The 23,159-nt window shown below is 38.8% G+C and overlaps 1 protein-coding gene across 1 annotated transcript in view; it reads right to left on the reverse strand.

Annotated features, from left to right (window-relative positions):
• Positions 1–23,159, reverse strand: part of CFAP54 (cilia and flagella associated protein 54) — a 294,432-nt gene that overhangs the window by 243,379 nt on the left and 27,894 nt on the right. Inside the window, exons 7-15 of the mRNA XM_043881586.1 lie at positions 21,348–21,461; positions 21,128–21,229; positions 15,425–15,623; positions 12,753–12,934; positions 12,514–12,670; positions 11,351–11,436; positions 9,046–9,180; positions 7,456–7,606; positions 3,147–3,223 (exon numbers count right to left, since the gene is read on the reverse strand). Coding sequence (XP_043737521.1) covers positions 3,147–3,223; positions 7,456–7,606; positions 9,046–9,180; positions 11,351–11,436; positions 12,514–12,670; positions 12,753–12,934; positions 15,425–15,623; positions 21,128–21,229; positions 21,348–21,461 — 1,203 coding nt within the window. The remainder of the gene's footprint in view (positions 1–3,146; positions 3,224–7,455; positions 7,607–9,045; positions 9,181–11,350; positions 11,437–12,513; positions 12,671–12,752; positions 12,935–15,424; positions 15,624–21,127; positions 21,230–21,347; positions 21,462–23,159) is intronic.

A 23,159-nucleotide genomic window follows, 5' to 3' on the forward strand; every position in this document is an offset into this window, starting at 1 on the left:
TCTGAATGACAAACCAACATGAGGGCGCCCAAATTATTAGGAAGAGGGCCCTTCTCTTATTTACGCCACTTCTCAATGCCCAAACTGAGAAACCTCCTTACCAAATAGGCAGATGCTTTTCTAGTTGACCTTTTCTTGGGATAAGTCTTGTGGGCTCTAACTAAATGTGTGAGTCTGAGTTCCAAGCCCCATCTCTCACGTGTCCAAGGCTCATCTCTTTCCCCTACGTGGTGGTGAATTTAAATTTCTTTGTAACTGAGACCAACAGCCTACTGCAGCATCTATTCATAAACTGACCATTCTGGTTTTCAGTTCTCCTTTCTATTTTGGCTCCTGGAATTTACCTTACTTTCTTGTGAACTCTGTGGTGTGCTTGAGGATATTTGTTCAATTTTCTCCAAAATTTCCAGGTGTTTTGCAGCAAGAGCTTTTTTCAGTCATCTAGTTTCCTATTTAGCCACAAACGGAAGTCTCTAAGCACAGCTTTTAACACCAAAAAGTTTCAAAGACCTCCCCCCCACACACATTCTAGCATCGTCATCACCGCCACCGTCAGTTTTGTCAACAGCTAGCGAAAATGAAAGTTAGTTGCTCAGTCATGTCAGACTCTTTTGTGATCCCATGAACTATAGCCTGTCCATGGAATTCTTTGTCTATAGAATTCTCCAGACAAGAGTACTGAAGTGGGTTGCCAATTCCTTCTCCAGGGGATCCTCCCAACCCAGGGGTTGAGCCTGGGTCTCCTGCATTGCAGGCAGATTCTTTACCATTTGAGACACAAGAGAAGCCCAGCTAATATTGTAATATCATTACAGCTAATATTGAATTAAAATGTGTTCCAAGTGCTAGGCTAAATGCTTTATCTGGACTAATTTTTAAATTACCATAATCCTATGAGGTATTTATTATTCTCTGGTGGGAATGGCTACCCACTTTAGTATTCTTGCCTGGAGAATTCCAAGGACAGAGGAGGCTGGTGGGTTACAGTCCATGGGGTCACAGAGAGTTGGACACGACTGAGCAACTAACACTATAGTCCATTTGTCAAAAATAGCCATGAATTCAGTAAAACTTTAAATTTTAAAAAATATAATCACAATAGTACCCTATATATTTTTTAAATAGTTGCATGTGTATATGCAAGGTATCATATCTTGGCCACCTGATGCCAAGAGCTGACTGATTAGAAAAGACCCTGATGCTGGGACAGACGGAGGACAAGAGGAAACGGAAGCAATAGAGGATGAGATGGCTAGATGCTATGGCATCATCAACTCAATGGACATGAGTGTGAGCAAACTCCAGGAGACAGTGAAAAACAGGGAAAGCTGAAGTGCTGCAGTCCATGCGGTTGCAGAGAGTGGGATACAACTTAGGGACTGAACATGAACAACGAACATGCAAGATATACAGTTTACCCCACCTGCAGACTCTGCTAGGTGAGCATATGGATTTTGGACTTTCCTTTCTATAAATTCTCACTCCTCCCCACTTCACTCCTTTCCAAATAGCTCTGAGACTCTAGGCTGAGATTCAGTGCCCTCTGTGAAATGTAAGAGAAACACTGAGTTGCCACCAAGTGCCACAATGTTACCAACAGCTCATTTGGACAGAACCACTTAGAAACTACCAGTAGAATAGGTATTATTGTTATCATCTTACAAAGGAGGACACATACTCAAACAGATTAGCTTATTTAAGATCACACAGTCAACATTAAAGTCAGAATCCAACTCCAAGTCCCCCAATATCAACTGCTATGCCCTTACGCCGTATCAGTGAATCAACCCTACTCGATATATCACACACCCCCATATAGGTGAGTGGGTAGCACATGGCACAAGTTTAGAGGTGCTATTCACATTGTAGGCATCATAGACTTCTATGTTTATTTTGAAAATTTCCTAGCAGATGGCAATAAATTATATCAAGGAAAGAGTGCATTTTTCTAATTCAAAAACAGTAGCAATAATTCATAAATGATTTTCCGTTTCTTCATGGTCACTTTCTAAGAAATCCATTTCATTTAGCGCCTTTAATCACCAGAATTTTTCTATCCAAGTCAAAATCTAGCACTTTGTAACTTCTGCTAGTATGCCTATTCCTGTAGGAAGCCTCGCAGAATAAGTGCCAGCACTCTAAGCAAGTAATCCTTAAATTCTAGTTTCCTTAAGAATCTACCTGGCAAACTTTTAAGAACCTTAAACCTGAATTACAAACTTTTGAGAATCTCATACCTGAAATTATGATTCACTATGTCCAAAATGGAAAATAGGAAGCTATGTATTTAATAAGCACTGCAAATGATCCCTGGAAAAGCCACTGGCAGACAGCTCTTATGCCCCCTCATTCTCTTACGCAGTTCAAACTTCCTCTGTTGTCAATTTCAAATTTTTCAACTCTCAAGACACAATACAGCATAGAAAATTCAAAACTGCGTTCCCTGAAGCCTTTTATTAGAGATGAATATAATATTCAAGAAAGTTCTGATATACTTATGATATTTTATTTATACCCAGTTTCTTAGCACTTGCATTTTTGTGTATTAAAAAAGTGTGCTTTATACAAATATTCTGAAGACACTTTTTAAATCAATGGACAGCATAGCATAATTGCTAAATGCCTGAACTTTGAAGGAAACACTCCAACTTCAAATTCACTTAGCCGTGCAACCTTGATCCAATAAAATGTAGTAGTGAAAACGGTCACTGTGACTATACAAATCAACCTCACACACACAGCACCAAGATAAAAAGTGAGCTACTTTTATGAATATTGTGACTCATGGACTCATAAAGCAGGGAAGTGCTAAGGAGGACATCCCAGCTCTGTGAGTCTATGAAATACAACATTCAAAATATCAATAGTAATATAACTATAACTCCTTCTAAGACCCTTTATCTAGCTTATTTTTGAAGCTGATTGGATTTTTTTCTAAAGTAAAAACAAAAGGTAGAAAAATATTCCTATAGTTCTCAATGTATATAGAAACCATAATTTCTCAGATATTAAATGCTCAAAATTACTTCTATAACTAACCAGTATACATTTACAGATGTAATGGTTTTTTAAAAAAATTAAATTTTAAAACATCTAAAATTAAATGTTTTTAACTGTATTCTCTAAAATATTTTGCAGTACCTTACCTTTATTATTGGAAGAATATCTATGGTCCCTTTCGGAGCCCCAAGGATTTCACTAGTCCCTTTCCTTAAAGATACATCTGAAAAACAGACAGAAAGAGAGGAAGGAAGGAAAGAGGAAGAAAGAAGGGAGGGAGGGAAGAAAAAGAGAATAAAAGAGAGGAAAAATAGGAAGAGAAGGAGTGAGTAGGAGAGGAAGAAATGGAGAGAAAAAGGACCAGAGGAAATAAAAGGATGACAGAAAAAAATGGTAATTAACAGTGAATCATAATCATAAAAAAACATTATGCTAAATTAGTTATCTTTTTAATTATTCATGAGTTTAGAAATGATTCAACACTTAGAAGTTGCATACCAAATTATTTCTTCCAGCTAGTTATATTTTGTCTTTATAAAAGTAAATTTAAGAGTACTTTGTAATACAACAAACCAATTCAAAAATTTTGATTATCAGCATGATAATATTATGGTAAACAGATTGTCTTTCTGTATATTCTATGGAAAACCCATTGAAAAGCATTCATAAAATAACAGCAAATTTAGACAAATGTCAGAGAAGTCTGGCTTTAATTAAAGGAATACAAATAATAAAAATGTATATGACAATGCTAATTTCCCGGTCTAAAAATTTTTCAGTAATTCCAATTAAACAATGAATTACTTAATAGACAAATATTAATAAATATCTTGAAGCAGATTATCATAATTAACTTAGAAAGAATGACTTGTACTTCATATTTTATGTGCCAATAAGATGATAAGAATAACATTGTTGGAAAAATTAAAATTTACATATCTAAATGGGAACAACTGCTCATGACATAAATGTAGATATTTTCAAACTTACAAATGGATCATGCTCTAATATTGATTACATTTTTAGAAATCAAATATTTTAACAAAGGATCAGTATAATCAGTTGTATGAAGCCCATCCATAATTAAAGAATATAAAATACAATAAAACATTAGTCTCCCCAAAGTAAACAAAACAATAAAATTTAATAAGAAATAGATATTTTTTTTCTAAAAGCAATCATTAGACTTTTTGGTTCTAGTAACAGATATTCTGGAAACATTCCCCTGGCTGGAAAAGCTGGAAAAATACAGGGTTTTTTTTTTCTTTTTTCTGCAAGTATCAGTACATAGCCAGTATCTTGGAAAGAGAGTATCCCCTGGATCTTGGGAAGAGAGCCCGGGGCCTAGAGAATGTCCTTTGAGCTACTTTTCCCTCCGAAGATTTTTGTCAGTTCTGGAAAGGTAAGCTGAGAAGCTGAATGGTGCTTTGACAGCCTTGAGGAGCTAAAGCAACAGAGATTGGCATCCAGGGCCCACCAAGGGTGAAAAGCTAGAAGGGGCTACATCCTAGGAGTCAGAGTAACTGAAAATAGGCTGAATAAAGAGCATCTCAACTTTAAATTATCTTAATATCTCAAAGTGGATTAAGGGGAACCTGGAGTTGCACTGCCTTCATATATCTGGCAAAAGCAAGCATAAGTCTTCCCTGGAAGAACAGATCATCTAAGGCTTCAAGTTACTTTTATAAAATATTGGTAGCAAATATAGTGTCTACCACAAGATTAAAAATAATCAGATTAACCAAATAGCTGATGAAGCAAGTTCTGCACTTAAGAAATCAACAGAATAACCACGGATGAGATGATAGAAGTCAGACACCCCTTCTGGCTTCCCTCTAGCCCTACTCCAGTAGCCTTCAACCCATGACAGATGATGGTCGAACAAACACCCCAACCTCCCAGCTCTCTAAGGCACATTCTATACAGTCTTCCAGAAGCCCCTTGTGGGAATGAGACCTATACCCACAACAGCAGGCTTCCCATGAACTTCCAGTACCCTGTACTGGCTTCCTTTCCTTCTGTCTCACTTCACTCCACCACCCTGCTTCCCTGGATAGCAGTCCAAATAAACTGCTACACTCAACTCTTTGTCTCAGAATCTGCTTCTGGGGAAACCAATCCAGGAAAAAGGTCAAGGTGACAACACCTGAACTTGCTGGCAAATCTTTGCATCATAACAAGTGAGACAATCAGGTATTACATACTTCCTGACTCAATGCAACAGGGAGTATGCATGAAATACGCTTGCCAAAAAAAATAAGATTGACAAGAAAACTTTTTGAAAATGTATCACTTGAATATAACCAACCTGATAGATCTAACTACCAGGTAGAGAAACAAGATAACACCATAAGGACGCAAATGGCCAAATCCAGTATGTGGGAAATCTTCCAGGGAGACGATTCAGTTTCTTCAGGAGTAGGGAGAGGAGGATTATAGGTTACAGAGAGAGATTTAAGAGACATGATGGAAAATAAAATGTATGGGCTCAATTGGATCCTGATTGAAACAAACCAACTTAAGAGATTTTAATACAATCAGGGGCATAGGAATGTTTGCTAATTTTGTAAGGTATAATGTATTAATAGCATTGTGGTTGTGTAGAAAGAAAAAAAAACCTTCTGTTAGATAGACCAACACACACACATATGTGTATATGCTGAGGTATTTGTTGGTGAATGACATGCTGTCTGCCTTAAAACTCTCCAGGAAAAAAGAAAGTGTTGCCAAGAGAGATTAAATAAGGTTGACAAAATGTTCATAAGTACTGGTACTGGATGAGGAGTACGCAGTGACTTATTTCATGTCTCTATTTGAAATTCTACATAATAAAAATTTTTTAAAGGAAAAATGTTTTAAGACAGGATATGTCAAAAAGTATGACTTCAAGACAGAGAAAGGGTAATATCATATGACACCCCTTATATGTGGAATCTAAAAAGAAATATTACAAATGAACTTACTAACAAAAAGAAAAAGACTCACAAACTTAGAAAATGTACTAATGGTTCTAGGGCAGGGAAGGGATAGTTAGGAAGTCTGGGAAGGTCATGTACACACTGCTGTATTCAAAATGGATAAGCAACAAGGCCCTATCACCTAGTACCTAGAACTCTACTCAGTGGTATGTGCCAGTCTGGATGGGAGGAGGCTTGGAGGAGAACGGATACATGTATGTGCACAACTGAGTCCATTAACCGTTCACCTGAAACTACCACAGTATTGATAACTGGCTCTACCCCAACACAAAACAGAAATTATAAAGTTAGGGAAAAATATGACTTCAAGCCATTGAAAGTGTTAGCTAGCCAAAATATGACTTCAAGCCATTGAAAGTGTTAGCTAGCCAGAGACCAGTGATCCTCAAACTTCTAAGTGTATCAGAATCACCTGGTAAGCTAATCAAGACTAGAAAAGTCCATACTAGCTGAGGTGCAATAGAACTGAGCCTCGGATTTTGAACACGTTTCCAGGTGATACTTCTATCAACCAAACTTTGAGAACCATAGTTATCTAATTCAATCTGCAAAGCTGAGCTCAACAATGGAGAATAGGTGGAGCCAGATTAGCGAATTTCTGGGAGAACAATTATTACAATAACAATTTTATTACCGAATCCCTCAGATGTCACACATACACTATAAGAGGGGTGAGACAGGAAAGCAGGCACCCCTATGCTCCTCTACCTCATTTTCTATATGTGAGTTACCTGACGACACAGACAACTCTGGGGTTCCATCACAGGCAGAAGAAAGAATGAAGAGGTCACAGCATCCTCTGAGAGAAGGCACCTCCTGGAAGGAGAGCAGAATAGTGGTGGGAAGGGATTGGACAGGGAGAGGAGGAGGAGAATGAGTGAGAAGGGTGCAAAAAGAGGAAGAAGATAAAGAGGAAAAAGAAAAGAAGAAACGGGACAAAGGAAGAAAGAAGAAGAATTTTCACAGGAGGGAATCAAGAGAGAAGGCTTAAAAAGGAGATAAAAGGTAGAAGGACAAGGATCCACTCATTCCAGCTCTTCCTCTGTGGCAGGCAGCATGACGGTGTCACGAATTATGGTGACCAGAATACGTTCTCTTCCTTCAAGAAGTATAAACTCTAGCAGGAAATGGAAGAGGAGGATGTAGGATTAATATGAGGGGAGAAAAGAAAAAAGGAAGAATGGAGGGGAAGGGTGAGTGGTGTAGGTGGACAGTGAGGGACAGAGAAGGGAAATATATGAGTGAGGAGAAGACACAGACATTTTCATTTGCCACTGAACCAGAAAGCATATAACCTTTTCTTTTTTAACATCAACTTGGTTGAACCTATATTACTTCTATCTTTGATTATAAATCATCCATGAAGCACAATACTGAAATGTATGATTTCCATTAACAGATGTTAAACAGTATTACAGCTTATGGTTATATATTCATATATATATAGAACCTCATGCCTTTTAATTCAATATTTTACCTAGAAATTTTTTAAATTTTCTTCTTGGGTTTCCTAAAGACTCCAATATTTCACTTAATCGTAACGTGACCTCTGCCACCATCACAACATCAATATCTTCCATCTTATAGCAGTGAATGATTTCATTTATCTGCCACAGAAGATAAATCCACTAAAAATAGAAAATACACAGTAAAATCAATTGAAAGTGCACTACATTGTAGAAAGAGTCACATTTTATAAAATCGAGTACTTCCTTGAAATCAGCACCTTCTAATCATATAATGTTATACGGGTACTAGCTTCCCTGGTGACTGAGATGGTAAAGAATCCGTCTGCAATGCAGGAGACCTGGGTTCGATCCCTGGGTCAGGAAGATGCCCTGGAGAAGGGAATGGCCACCTACCCCAGTTTCCTGCCTGGAGGATCCCATGGACAGAGGAATCTGGCGGGCTAGAGTGCATGGGGTCGCAAAGAGCCAGACACGACTGAGTGAGTAACACCTTTTTATCAGTGGATCTTAACCATAAGTAATAGAAAATCAATAATCCTAATAAGATGATAGTTAATGATCACTCTGTTTACACATACTCATGAAGAAGAATTATTTAGCTTGTAGTCTGCATATCTATAGCTATAATAGAAAATTTATCATCTGACTTTTTTATGTATCAGTGAAGATTATCTGTATCCTCAAAATTCCCATTCTCCCTTCAAAAAGCAGCAGTGACTATCACTATCGAAGTCCTCCCAAATAGTGAGGGGGAAGTAGGTGTTTCAGGCTCTACACCAGGTGCTTTGGAATCTGCCTTTCATGCCCATAACCTCAAAGCTTAGCACATAAAATTAGCCATCACACTTTGGGAGTTAAAATGGGAAAATAACATTTATGTGCCCAGATCATTGTTTCATTAGAGTATATGATAAAATTATGTCCATGCATCCTAATACAGCTAATCTTAGGAGGCTCCAGAGTCACAGCAGACTGAGTTACTGTTAAAACACTCTCTCCTAAGTTCCCAGGTTACAATATCCACCTGCTCCACCTTCTCCTCTCCACGAGAGAGCTCTTCAGTCTAAACAGAGAACTATTACAGAGAGTGAAAAGCGAAAAGTGAAGTCGGGTCCAACTCTTTGTGACCCCATGGACTGTAGCCCACCAGGCTCCTCGGTCCATGGGGTTTTCTAGGCATGAATACTGGAGTGGGTTGCCATTTCCATCTCCAGCAGATCTTCCCCAACCCAGGGATCAAACCCGGGTCTTCTGCATTGTAGGCAGACACTTGACTGTCTGAGCTACCAGGGAGCTAAAATGCCTTATCTATTTGTTTTCTGTTATTCACCATCTTAATGAATTTATTCAAGTTCATATAACCTTAAACATACCATATTTATTCCTCCCTGAAAAAACTGAAACACCTCCCTGTTTCCCAAAACTAAGCTGGAGCAGAAGTGCAGGGAATACACTTAAAGGAAAGGTTCCCTCATTACTACATTTAAAGAGCAGTAATTATGCAGGTGGGTAAGTAGGGAAAATTTAGATTTGAAATGCACATCACAAATGAAATTAGCAATGACAAAAAGCATATGAAGGGAAACAAAAAGGAATACTTTATTAGTGCTGATCTTCTGGGTAAACTTTGCATAGTCATTTCTGGACACAGTGACCCGCTGCATCCCTAATTTGCATTTCTGCCACAGGAACATTATCATGTCCACAACAATTTCCTTATCCGGCTGAGCATTCTGAAAGCAAAAGTGGTAAAGTAAATCAATAAGAACAATAAGATATATAGATATGAACATAAGACATTTAATGTGTGCCAGGCAACATTCTCAGAGCTTCATACATACTGCAGTTGACTTGTTTGGTCAACTCAAAATTCCTATGTTGAATTCCTAACTCCCAAAGTGATAGTATTAGGAGGTGTCCAGGTGGCTCAGATGGTAAAGAATCTGCCTGCAATACAAGAGACCCAGGTTCAATCCCTGGGTTGGAAAGATCTCCTAGAGAAGGAAATGGTGACCTACTCCAGTATTCTTGCCTGGAGAATTCCATGGACAGAGCCTGGTGGGCTACAGTCCATAGGGCTGCAAAGAGTCAGACACAGCCAAGCAGCTAAAACACACACATTGGGAAGTATAAGGATGGAGCCCTCACGAACTAGAACAGTGTCTTTATAAAAGGAGCCCCAGAAAGAGAATGAGACACTCCTTCTTTCTGTCAAGTGAGGGCACAGCAAGAGGACAGCCATTTCTGAACCAGGAGGGAGATGATGCCTTGATGCCGAATTTCTCAGCCTCCAGAACCAAGACAAATAAATGTTGTTTAAGCCAACCAGTGTATGATATCTTTATTATGGAAACTCAAATGGACTAAGATATCCACCAACTAATTTAATCCTCACAACAGCCTATGAAGTGAGTACTACTACAACCATCCTCACTTTATAGATGCAGACTGAAGCACAAGCAAATTTTGTCGTTTTCCCTAAGATAAAGTAGCAGAGGCTGGATTCAAACCTAAGCAGTCTAGCTCTATCTAGAGTAGTCTTCACTGCTCTAAGTCACTTGAGCTCTCTTGGAAAGAAAAGTTCCAAATATTTTTAAGTTATGTAAGCCAATCAGTTGCATCCAGATTTGGAGTGTATACTTCTTTCTTTTTAAAAATCTCTGGTTTAACATAACAAAGAATGGGCAGGGAGTGGAGAAACTAGTAAGGGGAGAAGGTTAAGGGAGCTGGGAAAAGATACGGAAAAGAAGAGAGCCATGATGGAACTAAACAGAACATCACACTGGATATCAACAGATGACCCAACGTGAGTGTATCTCCTCCTGGTTCAATTACTTTGGCTCTTTTCAAAAGGAAAATAAAGGTACTCATTATAGCTGAACTAGAAAGAGAGTACATTTATGATTAAAATACATCGAACTAATAAAAATAAATGAAAAAAAAATAAATTAAAATAGGTAACCCAAAAAAAAAAAAAATACATCCAACCTTGTGTTCCTTTGGGGCAGCTCTAAGACTTATTTTGAACACATGGTACCTTAGTACAGTGCTTGGGAACAAAACAGAGCTCAATAAATGCTTTTTGAATTGAACTGAAATAAGACACACATGGTTTTTTAAAAAACAGAGAGATGAAAATTCCATGCCGTTCTCAGCCTTGATTAGAACTTTTTGTTTTTAGTTTGCCCATTATACTCCTTATATTTGCTATTAATACTTTTAGTTCAAAAATTAAATACTTGTCACAGGTTATAACATAAACTAATAAATAGAAAATATTATAAGAGTGGAACTTCTCAAGTCCCTTACAGTGTTTCACTTTCCTGAACAAAATTGTGGTTTTCAAACATTTTTCTATAACAGTAAAACCAAATTTTCAAAAGAAATTCCATTAGGATCTCAAGGTTATAGGGTGCTACGATCTAAAGTTGGGCTCCTAAGGAACCTCAGAGAAGCTCTGAGGATCCATGGAATTCAGTTTTAAAACCAGAGCTGCACTAGTTTGACTTAAACATCTACACCCACAACTTGTCATTTAATACTGGCCATTGTATGCTAAGTGACTCCAAACAGTAACCAGGCTTTGCACTTAGGGACTGGAAAGCAGGGTTTCATTAAGAATATTAACTCTCATCAAAACTACTGCTTCATTTCCTCCATTATCAGAAATATAGCTAGCCTTGAGATTTCCCAGAAAGGAAAAGATGGATGCCCAAAATGATAACAATAGTAAATACAGATTTAAAATTATAAGTCATGATATAACTCAATGTCTGATTCTAATGACTGAACAGTATAGAATTTCAGCAAGGTGAAATTCCTGTGATTTTTAAATATGGCTTTAAATTACCGAGAAGAGCCTCTTTTGACACTATTACAAATTATCCAAAATAACTTTTTCACCTGTGGAGAGTCACAGACACAGGAATACAAGGTTGTTGCCAAACGGAAAATGTCTTCTGAGTATCCATAAGACTTCACACAAGTATCTAAAGTACAGGAAATGGAGCAAAAAAAAAAAAAAAAATGTTACAAAATTTCAAGTAGAAAATCCATAGAAACATAGAAATTCTCCAAAAATAGCAAAAATGATATCAATAAGACACTTTAAATGCTTCCATTTGAAAACTAATCTAAGTAGGCTTTAATTCAATTAAAATGGACTACTATCATTTTCATTATCTGCAATCTGTATACCAACTATGTCCTTAATGGAATTGAGAAGGTTTATAATATTAACACATTTGTGACTGTTGAAATAAAAATAACAAAGATATCTATTCAGAAACTACTAGAAGAAAAAAAAAAAAAGCATCATTACTTGGTACAAATTATTTACCACAATTGAGCAGCCATGCAATGCCTTAAGCATGTGATAAAACATAAAACACGGTATTAAATAATTCTCTAAAAGACAGAGGCTGCAGATGTTCATTTATATATACAATAACTCCTAAAACTTCAAAAGTTTTAGAATGGAAAACTCTGCATACTGGAAAGAGACAGGAGAACAGCAAACTTTTCCTTATCAAAGTCAACTGATAACTCTGATTTGATGCCCTGCTGACCTCTCATTAACAAGGCAGCAGGCTAAAATAGAGCCTCATTCTTCTACCCAAAACCATGTTGCAAAAGAAAATCCAGGGACTTCCCTGGTGGTCCAGTGGTTAAAGCTCTGTGCCTCCATTATAGGTGGTGTGGGTTTGATCCCTGATCAGGGAACTAAGATTCCACATGCCCCATAGTGTGAACCAAAAAGAAAAAGAAAAACTTTTTTAAGTAAATAAATAAAATCCAGCATCTGTGCAAGGCCTAGGAACCTGCAAGACCAGGCCCCCAGCTATTTCCCTGACCTTGGTTCTTACCACATTCTCCAAGGCCAGTAGCACCACTAGAACACTCCAGCCAGATCTGCCTCCTTGCTATTCCTTCAACAACCAAGCATGCTCTCACTTCAGGGCCTTTACACTTCTGCTCCCTCTACCTGGAATATTCTTTCTCTCGCTTCATCTATAGAGAGTGTATAAAGTCATCTTAAGTTTTCAAAGGGGCAAATAAACACTCACCATGAACAGCAATTTTTTTTACATAGACTTGACCTTCTTTGTAGTTGTCAAAAGGAAAGATCAAACCTTTGTTTCTCTTTACATTGATCAAAGGTTCTATCGCAACAAGAAGTAGTAAATCCTTTTCCGCTTTCTTTGACTCTGGCTCATCCTGCCTCTAAGAAAAGTGTATCTCACAATTAGCACTTCAACGTCATGTTAATACCATAAAAACAAAGCAATTGTTTTGCATGTATTACCTGGAGAAAATCAATGAGCTGCCCAGCTGCAGATTCAAATAAACTCCATTCCTCATACATAAAAGCTAATTTTATAAATTTCACGGCAGCATTCACAGAAATAAGATTCTTCCTTTTTATAATAAGTTCCAGAAGACGTGCTTTTGGAAAATCAAGTATCCCATCTGCACCAGTATTTGACACTAGAAAAGAAAAGAGAGGGGTCATTCGTGCAAAGAAATATTTACTAAACATTAAATATCAGACACTGCCAGGCACTCGGGAAACAGAGCGAAAAAAGCAAACACAACTCCCGCCTTCACAGAGATCACACTCTGGCGGGGAAAACAAGAAATCGTAGCGGGCAAGGACTTCCCTGGTGGTCCAGTGACTAAGACTCTGTGCCTCCACTTCAGGGGGCTCAGATTTGATCCCTGGTCTGGCAACTAAGATCCCACACACTGCACAGCAGCCAAAAACACACTGAATAAATAAAATACGATATAAAAAGTCAATTCCTGGTCAGGAAGATGCCCTGGAGAAGGGGTAGGCTACCCACTCCTATATTCTTAGACTTCCCCTGTGGCTCAGACGGTAAAGAATCCACCTGCAATGCAGGAGACCTGGGTTTGATCCCTGTGTTGGGAAGATCCCCTGGAGAAGGGGAAGGCTACCCACTCCAGTATTCTGGCCTGGAGAAATCCATGGACTGTATAGTCCACGGGGTCGCAAAGAGTCAGACATGACTGAGTGACTTTCCCTTTCACTTTCTTTCAATATAAAAATAAAATATAAAATCTATAAAAATAAAATATTTTTTAAATAAATTTTTTAAAAAACCTAGTAGGCAAACACAGGATGCTCTGGGGACAAATAAGAAGGGCCTCAAACCTAGGTGCGGAGTAGGAGGTTCGGTCAGGAAAGACCACCCAGAATCTCAAAAATAGAGAATTAGCAAGAGTTAACTAGCGAAATACACAGCGAGATATTACAGACTAGGAGGTCAGAAAGGAGACCTGAAATAGGGACATGGCTCCAGAGTCATCGCACTCTGTGAGTAAGTAAGCGGGTCAGCTGTGAGCAATGGAAGGCTGCCAAGGACAGAAGAGCAAAGAACCCCAACAAGCAGAAGGGCAGGCGGGCAGGAAGGCTGCAGAGGGGAGCACTGAACGAGGAGGAAGGAGTCAGCAACAACTGCTGCAGAAAGCAGAGGGGGAAGCGCACCAACTCTCAGCTGAACAATAAGGAGGTTGCCCACGACGCTCTGTCCATGACGGCAGACTGCCAAGTGTAGGTAGGAGGGGAGGAGTATGGGACAGGGAACACAGGCAATTCCTTCAACAAATCTGACTCTAACAAGAGGAGGAAATTCGGGGAGGAAGTTGGATAGGCATGAAGGGGCAATTTGCAGAGATATGGCCCAAAGACCTAAAGGGGAAGACGAAGAACATCCCTTCCATTTTAATGAGAGACAGTGGAAAGGAAAGGTGCAGATGAAGGTAAATTTTCAGCTGTGGGTGAAGGAAGTCAAAGAAATTCTCCTCTGAGATCTTGTATCTTCCTCGTGAAGAAAAGATGAGACCGAACTGCAGTACAAAGGCCCCTTGCCTTCAGATGGGCACACACGTGCACATCTTTAAGCTCACTTAGAAGATGACAGGGCTTCCCAGGTGGTGCTAGTGGTAAAGAACCCACCTGCCAATGCAGGAAACAGAGGAGATGCGGGTTCGATCCCTGGGTAAGGAAGATCAGAGGACAGCAAGGCAACCCCCTCCAGGATTCTTGCCTGGAGAACCCCATGGACAGAAGAGCCTGGTGGGCTACAGTGCGCGGGGCGCAAAAAGTCAGCCAGGTCTGGAGAGACTTAGCACACACAGGAGGTGATGATGATGTCATAAACTATTCTACGAAAATTTGAAAATATAAAGTCAAAGTAGTATTTACCAAACAGAAGGTTTTGTTTAAAGAAAACAAAATTCTAAATTACTTTATATCTATAGAAGAAATGGAATCCATAGTTTAAAACATTTCCATGGAGAAAATTCCAGGTCCAAATGCCTTCACCAGAAAATTCAAACTTTCAGCAAGAAATAACACCAATCTGACAAAAACTCTCCCAGATAATAGAAAAAGAGGGTAGAAAGCTCAGCTTCTGATTGAGGCCAACATGACCTTGAGAGGAAAATCCAAAAAGGACTTTGTAAGAAAAGAAATCTCATGAACAGAAACATTAGCCACTAGGAAGAAAACCAAGCAATATATCAAAAGAATAATTCTCACCTCCAGATTAAGATTATTCCAAAAATATGCAGTGAATATGGAGTGATTAAAGATTATATAAGTAATCACTGTAACTCACCATATTAATAGAAAAAAGTTCATCCATTTGATGAACTCAATAAATCTCAAAAAACCCAGAAAAAGGTTTTAATAAAATTCAACAACTATTCAGAATTAAAAACTCTTAGCAAACCAAAAATACAAAATAAAACAGAAGCAATATTGTAACAAATTCACTAAAGACTTTAAAAATGTTCTACATAAAAAAAAAAAAATCTTTAAGGAAAAAAGATCAATAAATTGGTATTAGTTTCTTATGTGTCAAATACCATGCTAAAATTTTTGTTATTTATGTTGTACCACAAAATATTATTTTTATTTTTTACAAAATATTATTTTAACAACTTATTTACTTATTAAAAGTTCTTTTCCTGCCATAAACAGTTCTGAGACAACATCACGAACTTCTACTTCTTCTGTAAAAACAGGTCCAGTCTGTAGTATTCGCCGATTTGAGTCAGAGAGAGCTTCCAAGACAGCCAGAAAGCGGGAGGCAGTGCTATCAAACAACTCTTCCAACAGCTTTTCTGTGACCGTACGTGGCCATGGCATCTGGAATTTAAAAAAAAGAAAAATACAGCCCACTTTTTTAAAGTTCTACAATGTCTGATGGCATAAGGCAAAGATGAGTAAGGTGCGCTTTATTAATGCTAACAGAGTGGCTGGCCTGCTGATGAGACAGCTGCTTCCAGGGTTTTCATTTTTGAGGTGTCACTCCAGATTTTATTACAGTTTATGTTGTGCTACCATTACATCAAAGACTTTGCTCTTTCTTTATATGTTTGTGTTTCCGAGACAGCCTACAAAGGCACTTTATTAATAAACAACAGCATTGGCCTCCACACGCTCTGTGGCAACTTATTTACAGCCCTGAGGAACTGATACTCGAGTTGCCTAAGAATCTCTCAGGAGAGCTCTTTAGATTCACCAACCAAACTTCCAGAGAGTCAATGAGTCTGGGTGGAGCATTTTTAGAAAACCTGTGGAAATGCTAACGAAGAAGGCCCCCAAACTCAAATTGGAAATAATATTTTATAGTATAAGTAACGGGTCTTACAGCAGCTAACTGTAAAGAAGAGTTGACCAACTGGATACAAAGAAGCAGGCGCCACTCACAGCCCCTTGCGGATCCCGTCACTCTACTTTGTGTCTGCCTGAAAGGAGTTCACTCCTGGCAGGTGACCTACCTACACACTTCATTCTTCTCTGACTAATGACCTGTTCTCTGTACTTAGATTACCAGGAAATAAGAAAGATAGCTTTAGTTGGCTTTTCTAGAATCCATGTCCAGTTAGCGGGCATCCATATTTCCCATGATTTCCTTGCTTCATTCATCTTCCTGAGGCAAAGTGAGGAAGACAGAAAAGCAAAAGCAGAAATAAAGCTGCTTTGGACTATTTTTCTCCAAACACCAACTTCCCTGCTTATTAGAGTCTATGTGTTTTCAACCCTTAGGTTGACTGATATGTTTTAAAAAAAAAAAACAACAACCCTCAGTAAATAGACTCATCTGTGCCGTTTCTCTAGAAGGGGTGGGTGGAATTAATTGGGAGATTAGGATTGACATATATACACTACTACCGTGAAGCTCCAGTACTTTGGCCACCTGATGTGAAGAACTGACTCACTGGAAAGACCCTGATGCTGGGAAAGACTGAAGGCAGGAGGAGAAGGGGCCAACAGAATGAGATGGTTGGATGGCATCACTAACTTGATGAACATGAGCTTGAGCAAGCTCCAGGAGTAGGTGATGAACAGGGAAGGCTGGCGTGCTGTAGACCATGGAGTCGCAGAGTTGGACATGACTGAGTCACTGATCTGAACCATGTGTAAAATAGATAGCTAGTGGGAAACTGCTATATAATCCTGAGAGCTCAGCCCGGTGCTCTGTGATGACCTAGAGTGGGGGATGGGGGGGGGGGGGAGAGAGAGCCAGGAGGGAGATGGTATATATATACATAGAGCTGGTTCACTTTGCTGTACAGCAGAAATTGATGCAACATTGTAAAGAGATTATACTCCAATTAAAAAAAAACTCAGTAAAACTTGAACTTCATGCCTCTTGCTTTACAAACAGAGCTCAGGGTTTCTTCTAAGATATTTGTTATAGGTTAAAACAGATGTTTAAAATTTTATAGTTAAACAACATAATAAACTTCCTAATAATTAGAAGTATTCAAAATGAAATTGTAAATCCCTGATAGATTACAGTGAAATTTGTTTTTTAAAATATTGTAGAGAAACTACAAAAAGTGAACTAGAATATTTATCAGATCTATAGATGAATAACAAGCAAATGATTTTAAAAGGTCTATAAAAATATTTAAAGCTAATGTAATAAAAATACACTGAATTGTCAAATATGACAAACAAAATATTCATGTCTATAAAAAATGAGCCCATTCAAATATAATTCAAAAATTAAAATCTCTAGTAGATAAATGGTCAAAGACTATGAAAGATAATTCACCTAAAGAGAAAATATAAAGAGTAAACACAAATGTAAGGGAAAGCTGGATGAAAACAATAAAGTTAAAACAAGCCATTTTATGAAAACTTAATTATTTTAAAGATTAAGAAATAATATCAAAATGATAATGGTGAAATTGGCACACGCAGGTTGTCACCTTGGAGAACTCATTTCAGAAATTCAATCTGGCAATATACATCAAGAGAAATAAGAGTGTTTGTAACTGTACTCAAATTCTACACCCTAAATTTTATCCGCAGGAAACAAAAGAAGGAAAAAATAATATACTTGAAGATGTTGACTACATCAATATTTATAATAGCAAAGGATTGGAAAACAACTAAAATACTAGTAATAAAAAGTACTGGACAAATCTGGTACATGCACTGCTTAGGGTGAAAAGTGAAAGTGAAAGTCACTCAGACATTTCTGACTCTTTGTGACCCTGTGGATTATACAGTCCATGGAATTTTCCAGGTCAGAATACTGGAGTGAGTAGCCTTTCCCTTCTCCAGGGGATCTTCCTGACCCAGGAATTGAACCAGGGTCACCTGCATTGCAGGCAGATTCCTTACCAACTGAGCTATGCCTGTGGTATACTAGATAGCTCTTAAAATGTCAGGATGGATGAGAAGCTGAATGACACAACCCATGCGGTAAGTTCCAATCCTGAATGCCATGGCTCCCGTGAGATCTACGCCATGAGACTTACTGTGTTAACTTCTCAGCATAATACAGCCACCCTCTTCAAGCTCAGGGTCACTGTCTCACTGTGTGCCAAAAGCCTTTGCTTACTGCTGCCTCCAAACTACTATCATGCTCTTGTCCTTTACTTAGAATGTTTTCTTGTTCTCCCCATCCAGTCAAATTCTGCTTATTATTTCAAAGCCACTCAAAAAAGACAGAACAGTGACTTCATCTTTTCTATTAATATGTGCCACCACTTGGACCACAGTAGGCCTTAGTGTCCGCCTTCAGTGTGGGAGACCCAGGTTCAGTCCCTGGGTCGGGAAGATCCTCTGGAGAAGGAAATGGCAATCCACTCCAGTACCCTTGCCTGGAAAATCCCATGGACGGAGGAACCTGTTATGCTACAGTCAGTGGGGTCACAAAGAGTCAGACACGACTGAGCAACGTCACTTTCACTTTCAGGCCTTTGATACATGGTTACTAAATGAATGAATGAAAAATAAATAACAGTAACAGCTAATACTACTAAGGAGCTACCATGTGCCAGAAACATTCTAGGGGCATTACATGTAACTCATTTAATCATCACCATTATTTCCTCCTTAATTCTTATCACAGGCTTTAATTTGCTTATTATTATGTAATTTTCCCACTAGAACGTAACCTCTACATATTTTGTTCACAGAGAAGTTACTTTAAAATATTTATTGAATGAATCACTAAGTGGTCAATCATGAGAAGTCTGAATTAATAGTCCTACAAAACAATCCTTTGAGTCAAAATGATTTACTGCAAGTTAACAATTGACCTAAAAACTCAGAAATTTTTTATAAAATAGATTTAATGCATATTGAAATTATTTTCTTTTGTAGAAACATAATAAAATGATTTCATAAGCGTAAAGCAGAACATTCTGCAAAATATGACCCCTGCTCTCTAACAAACAATATAGCGTTATTACTTAATGATACCAGATGCAGGCTACTCAACGGCTCATCCAATGGATTATCTACAATTTGACAGGTTACCACCCTCGACCAGTTAGACACCATGAGTCAATAAGGGATGAACTGTATGTCTGGGCTCACCAGTCAATATATCATGGACACTAAGTAGCAATGAAAAGTTACTGTGTCCAAATAATATTTTCATTTAATATTTGGATTCATTTAAAAGAAAAAAGAAGCCCTCTCAAATGTTTATAAGAAGAAATGAGGAAAGAGAACAGCAGTCATTGGATTATTTAGAACACCCTGGGCTAGAGACCTGGATTCTGGTTCAAAGGTTGCCAGCAGCTGGCTTAAATACTCTGGGATTTATTTTTCCCATCTGTAACAGAAAAGGACTGAACCAAATGATTTCCAAAATCCCTTCCAGGTTCTGATATTCTACATCTCTTCTGTCAGAAAGTGCTCATATGCTTCCCCTCCACTTTCATTTTCAATCCGTACACAGAAGCTCATAGAGGAGAGTTTACAGCTGTCCAGAACAGTCACACAGCACTGCAAAGATATACAGAGCTGGGATTTAAGGAACACTGAGGCTCCGAATGGCCCAGGGGAAGACAGTGGGAGAGGGGAAAAGGCAGAGGGAGAAAGGGCAGAGGATCCCACAGGCACATTTATGTCCCACTCTCCTCCCTTAGTGCAACTGGCCAAACATACCTGTGGCCAACAGGGGCTGTGTGAGAAGAAGACTGCAGTCACTTCCATACTGAGCATCACTCCCTACGTGAAGTCCTCCACAGCTCTCCTAGGTCCCCTCTGGCAGAACGACCTAGGTCTCCTCTGGCAGGACGACCCAGCAATTTTCCAAATGAGGATCACCTCTCAATTTGGCCCTGAGCATCAGTCATGAGCAGATAATAACATTTGACTCCAGTGGGAAATAAATTATTGTTTTAAAGCCCCCTGAGACATGGGGGTTGTTTACTACTCTAGTGCAGCTACATTCTGTTGTCATTTTCGCCACTAAGTGTGTCTGACTCTTTGGTTTCTCGGTCCACAGGATTTCCGGGGTAACAACACTGGAGTGGGTTGCCATTTCCTTCTCCATGGGATCTTCTCTAACCAGGAATTAAACCCACGTCTCCTGCATCGGCAGGTGGATCCTTTTACCACTGAGCCATGAGGGAAGCCCAACCTACATCCTAAATACTCCCAAAGATGAAACCGGAAGTTGGTAAGAAAAGGTGCCTCCACTTCCTCTCCATCCTCAACACCTTCAAAACTGACACCAAGTGGTCAAAAGGCTTCTGCGGTCTCACTCAGAAGGCTCACTCAGAAGAACCTTTCCCAGGCTCTTCTTCAGCTTCTTGCCCTTTAACATTACAAAACTAGGATTATGCGAAGGTACAAAAGCTCTGAGGAAAGGATGAAACAAGACCATGTCCAAATCAGGAAGACATTCTTCTATTTGCAGGGATTGGGGGCAGTATTCTTTTACCTGGAGGATAAGAATGCTCTTTACAATGTTCTGTTGGTTTCTGCTGTACAACGAGGTGAATCAGCTTTTATACAAACATCCTGACCCTCTGGGGCCTCCCTCCAACCCAGCCCCCATCCCGCCCTTCTAGGTCACCACAGATGGGGGCAGGATTTAATACTGAGCAGTGAAAGCGTTAGTCATAGGCCACTTTGCAACCCCATTGACTGTAGCCCACGAGGCTCCTCTGTCGGTGGGATTTTCCAAGTAATGAGTACTGGAGTGGGCAGCCATTCCCTTTTCCAAGGGATCTTCCCGACTCAGGGATCAAACCTGGGTCTCCTGCATTGCAGGCAGATTCTACACCATCTGAGCCACCAGCGGAGCCTAACGACCAAGCGTTACAGACACAGAGGTAAAATATAAACACTGCAGAAATGGTCTGAAAAACAGAAGATGTTCTGAGACTTACAGTTTGTGCTTCCTTTATGTTAACTCTTATCTTTGGTCTAAAGAAACTTTTGTTTTTTCTTCTAGATTCAAATACTCCTCTTTTGAAGATCATGACTGCCATCTGCCTCAAAAAGAAGAATTACTTATGAAGCATCAATGGGATACGCTTCTCAACTACTGATATTAAGTACTTCATCATCTGTAGAGTACAGCAGATTTATCTCACGAAATTTTTATACCTTTATTGTGGCCTCTCTATAATATTCTCTGGATTCTTCCTGTGGTTGTGAGGAACTCATTAATTCCAGTTGCCGTAACTCATCAATTTTAGCTAAAGCACGACGAGCAAATGCCTACATGCAATTAAAATAAATTTAATTCATAAGAAGTTAGAGTACAGTGATTACAAATGTATCAAGAGAGTATGTTTCACTCTCCCAGACATTTTATTTAATTTGTGAATTAAACTCTAGGCTGATGCTGACTTTTTTAGACCATAGTGCTGACCCGTCAATCATTTCCTAGAAGCACCACTAATTTCTGTAAATCTAAAGTCAATGAAATGTTGACTATACTAACTTTAGAATTCAGAAAAGGAAATTCAAATTCTGGGTTACAGAGTAGCTTCTTATAGATGATCACTTCTCCCGTATTGCACATGCATGCACATACACACACATACACCCCTCCTCAGTGCTCTTCTCAAATTCTAACTCTTCCACCAAAACCAGCTGTATTATTTATTCAACTGGACACATTGTCAACTAAATTGTGAGGTCCTTAAAGGGGTTTATTTTTCTATTTCCAGTACCCAACATACAGAAAGTATTTATTAATATCTGAGGAAAGGAAGAAGGTAGGCTTGCTTATTTAATCAGATCACCATTACTATAATTCTCTATTGCTATGATAGAGATAATAGCAAAATGAGTTTCATTCCTGTAATTTATTTTAGCAGTTCTTTCAAGTATTTTATTTATAATTTATGATTTTTCATGAAGATGTTTCTAGAACATAATAGTAACATAAAGGGTTACATTTTTCAATAAGAAAAAAATTCCAATGGGAATCAAATTTAAAACTACACAAATGTGTCTATCCCTGATAAATTTAATAGCTATAGCAATATGCTACCACTAGTACACTAAGACTAACTCTGCATATATGGTGAGTAGTTTCTAGAATGTATCCTAGGCTAGAAAAGTATCCCACAAGGACTGAATTAAGCTATTCTCCTGCTGAAATCCAGACCCCACTGCACTCACCAAGTTATGCACACTGGTGCAGGGATGGGGTGGTCCAAAGGAAGGAATGCCTGTCTCTAATTTTCACCAGGACCCCATCCATTGACAAGCAGAGTACTACATGCTATAATGAGCGTACCAGATTTCATTCGCACAGAGATGTGGCAGAGGTCAATACAAGCCCCAACCAGTTAAGCTACATTTCAAATATTTAATCAAAAATATATACAGGAAAAGAGGAAAAATAAGAAACAGAGTATACTAAATAAATGGTGGCTGCAAGCAGAGAAAAACAAAACAGATAGTAGACAGCATGGGATATAAAAACTAAACAGGGAAGGGAAGTGACTTGCATACAAGAATATAAAGAGGAAGGGAAGATATCAGAGATCTTATTCAGAAAAGAAGCAAAGATGGTGGAAGTGAACAGAGAATAAACGGGGAAGCAGAAAGTAAAAGCAAGAGATTCACAGAATGGAGAAACCAGGCAAATGTCTGCAAATAAAGCCTGGGACTTGTATCTTTGCTTCACTGCAGTTCTTTGGGTTTTGTTGGTTTGCCTGTTTTCCTGCCACTTATCTAATGAAGAAAATGCTGAATATGTTGTATTTTTAAGTATTGGCATCCTCCTAATTTAAAAGTGGCCTGCACGCATGCATGCTAAGTCGCTTCAGTGTGTTCGACTCCTTGCAGCCCTGCGGACTGTAACCCTCCAGGCTCCTCTGTCCATGGGATTCTCCAGGCGAGGATACTGGAGTGAGTTGCCACGTGCTCCTCCACGGGATTTTCTGGACCCAGGGACTGAAG

The sequence above is a fragment of the Cervus elaphus genome, chromosome 22, assembly GCF_910594005.1.
Source record: "Cervus elaphus chromosome 22, mCerEla1.1, whole genome shotgun sequence".
In the NCBI taxonomy this organism is placed as follows: domain Eukaryota; kingdom Metazoa; phylum Chordata; class Mammalia; order Artiodactyla; family Cervidae; genus Cervus; species Cervus elaphus.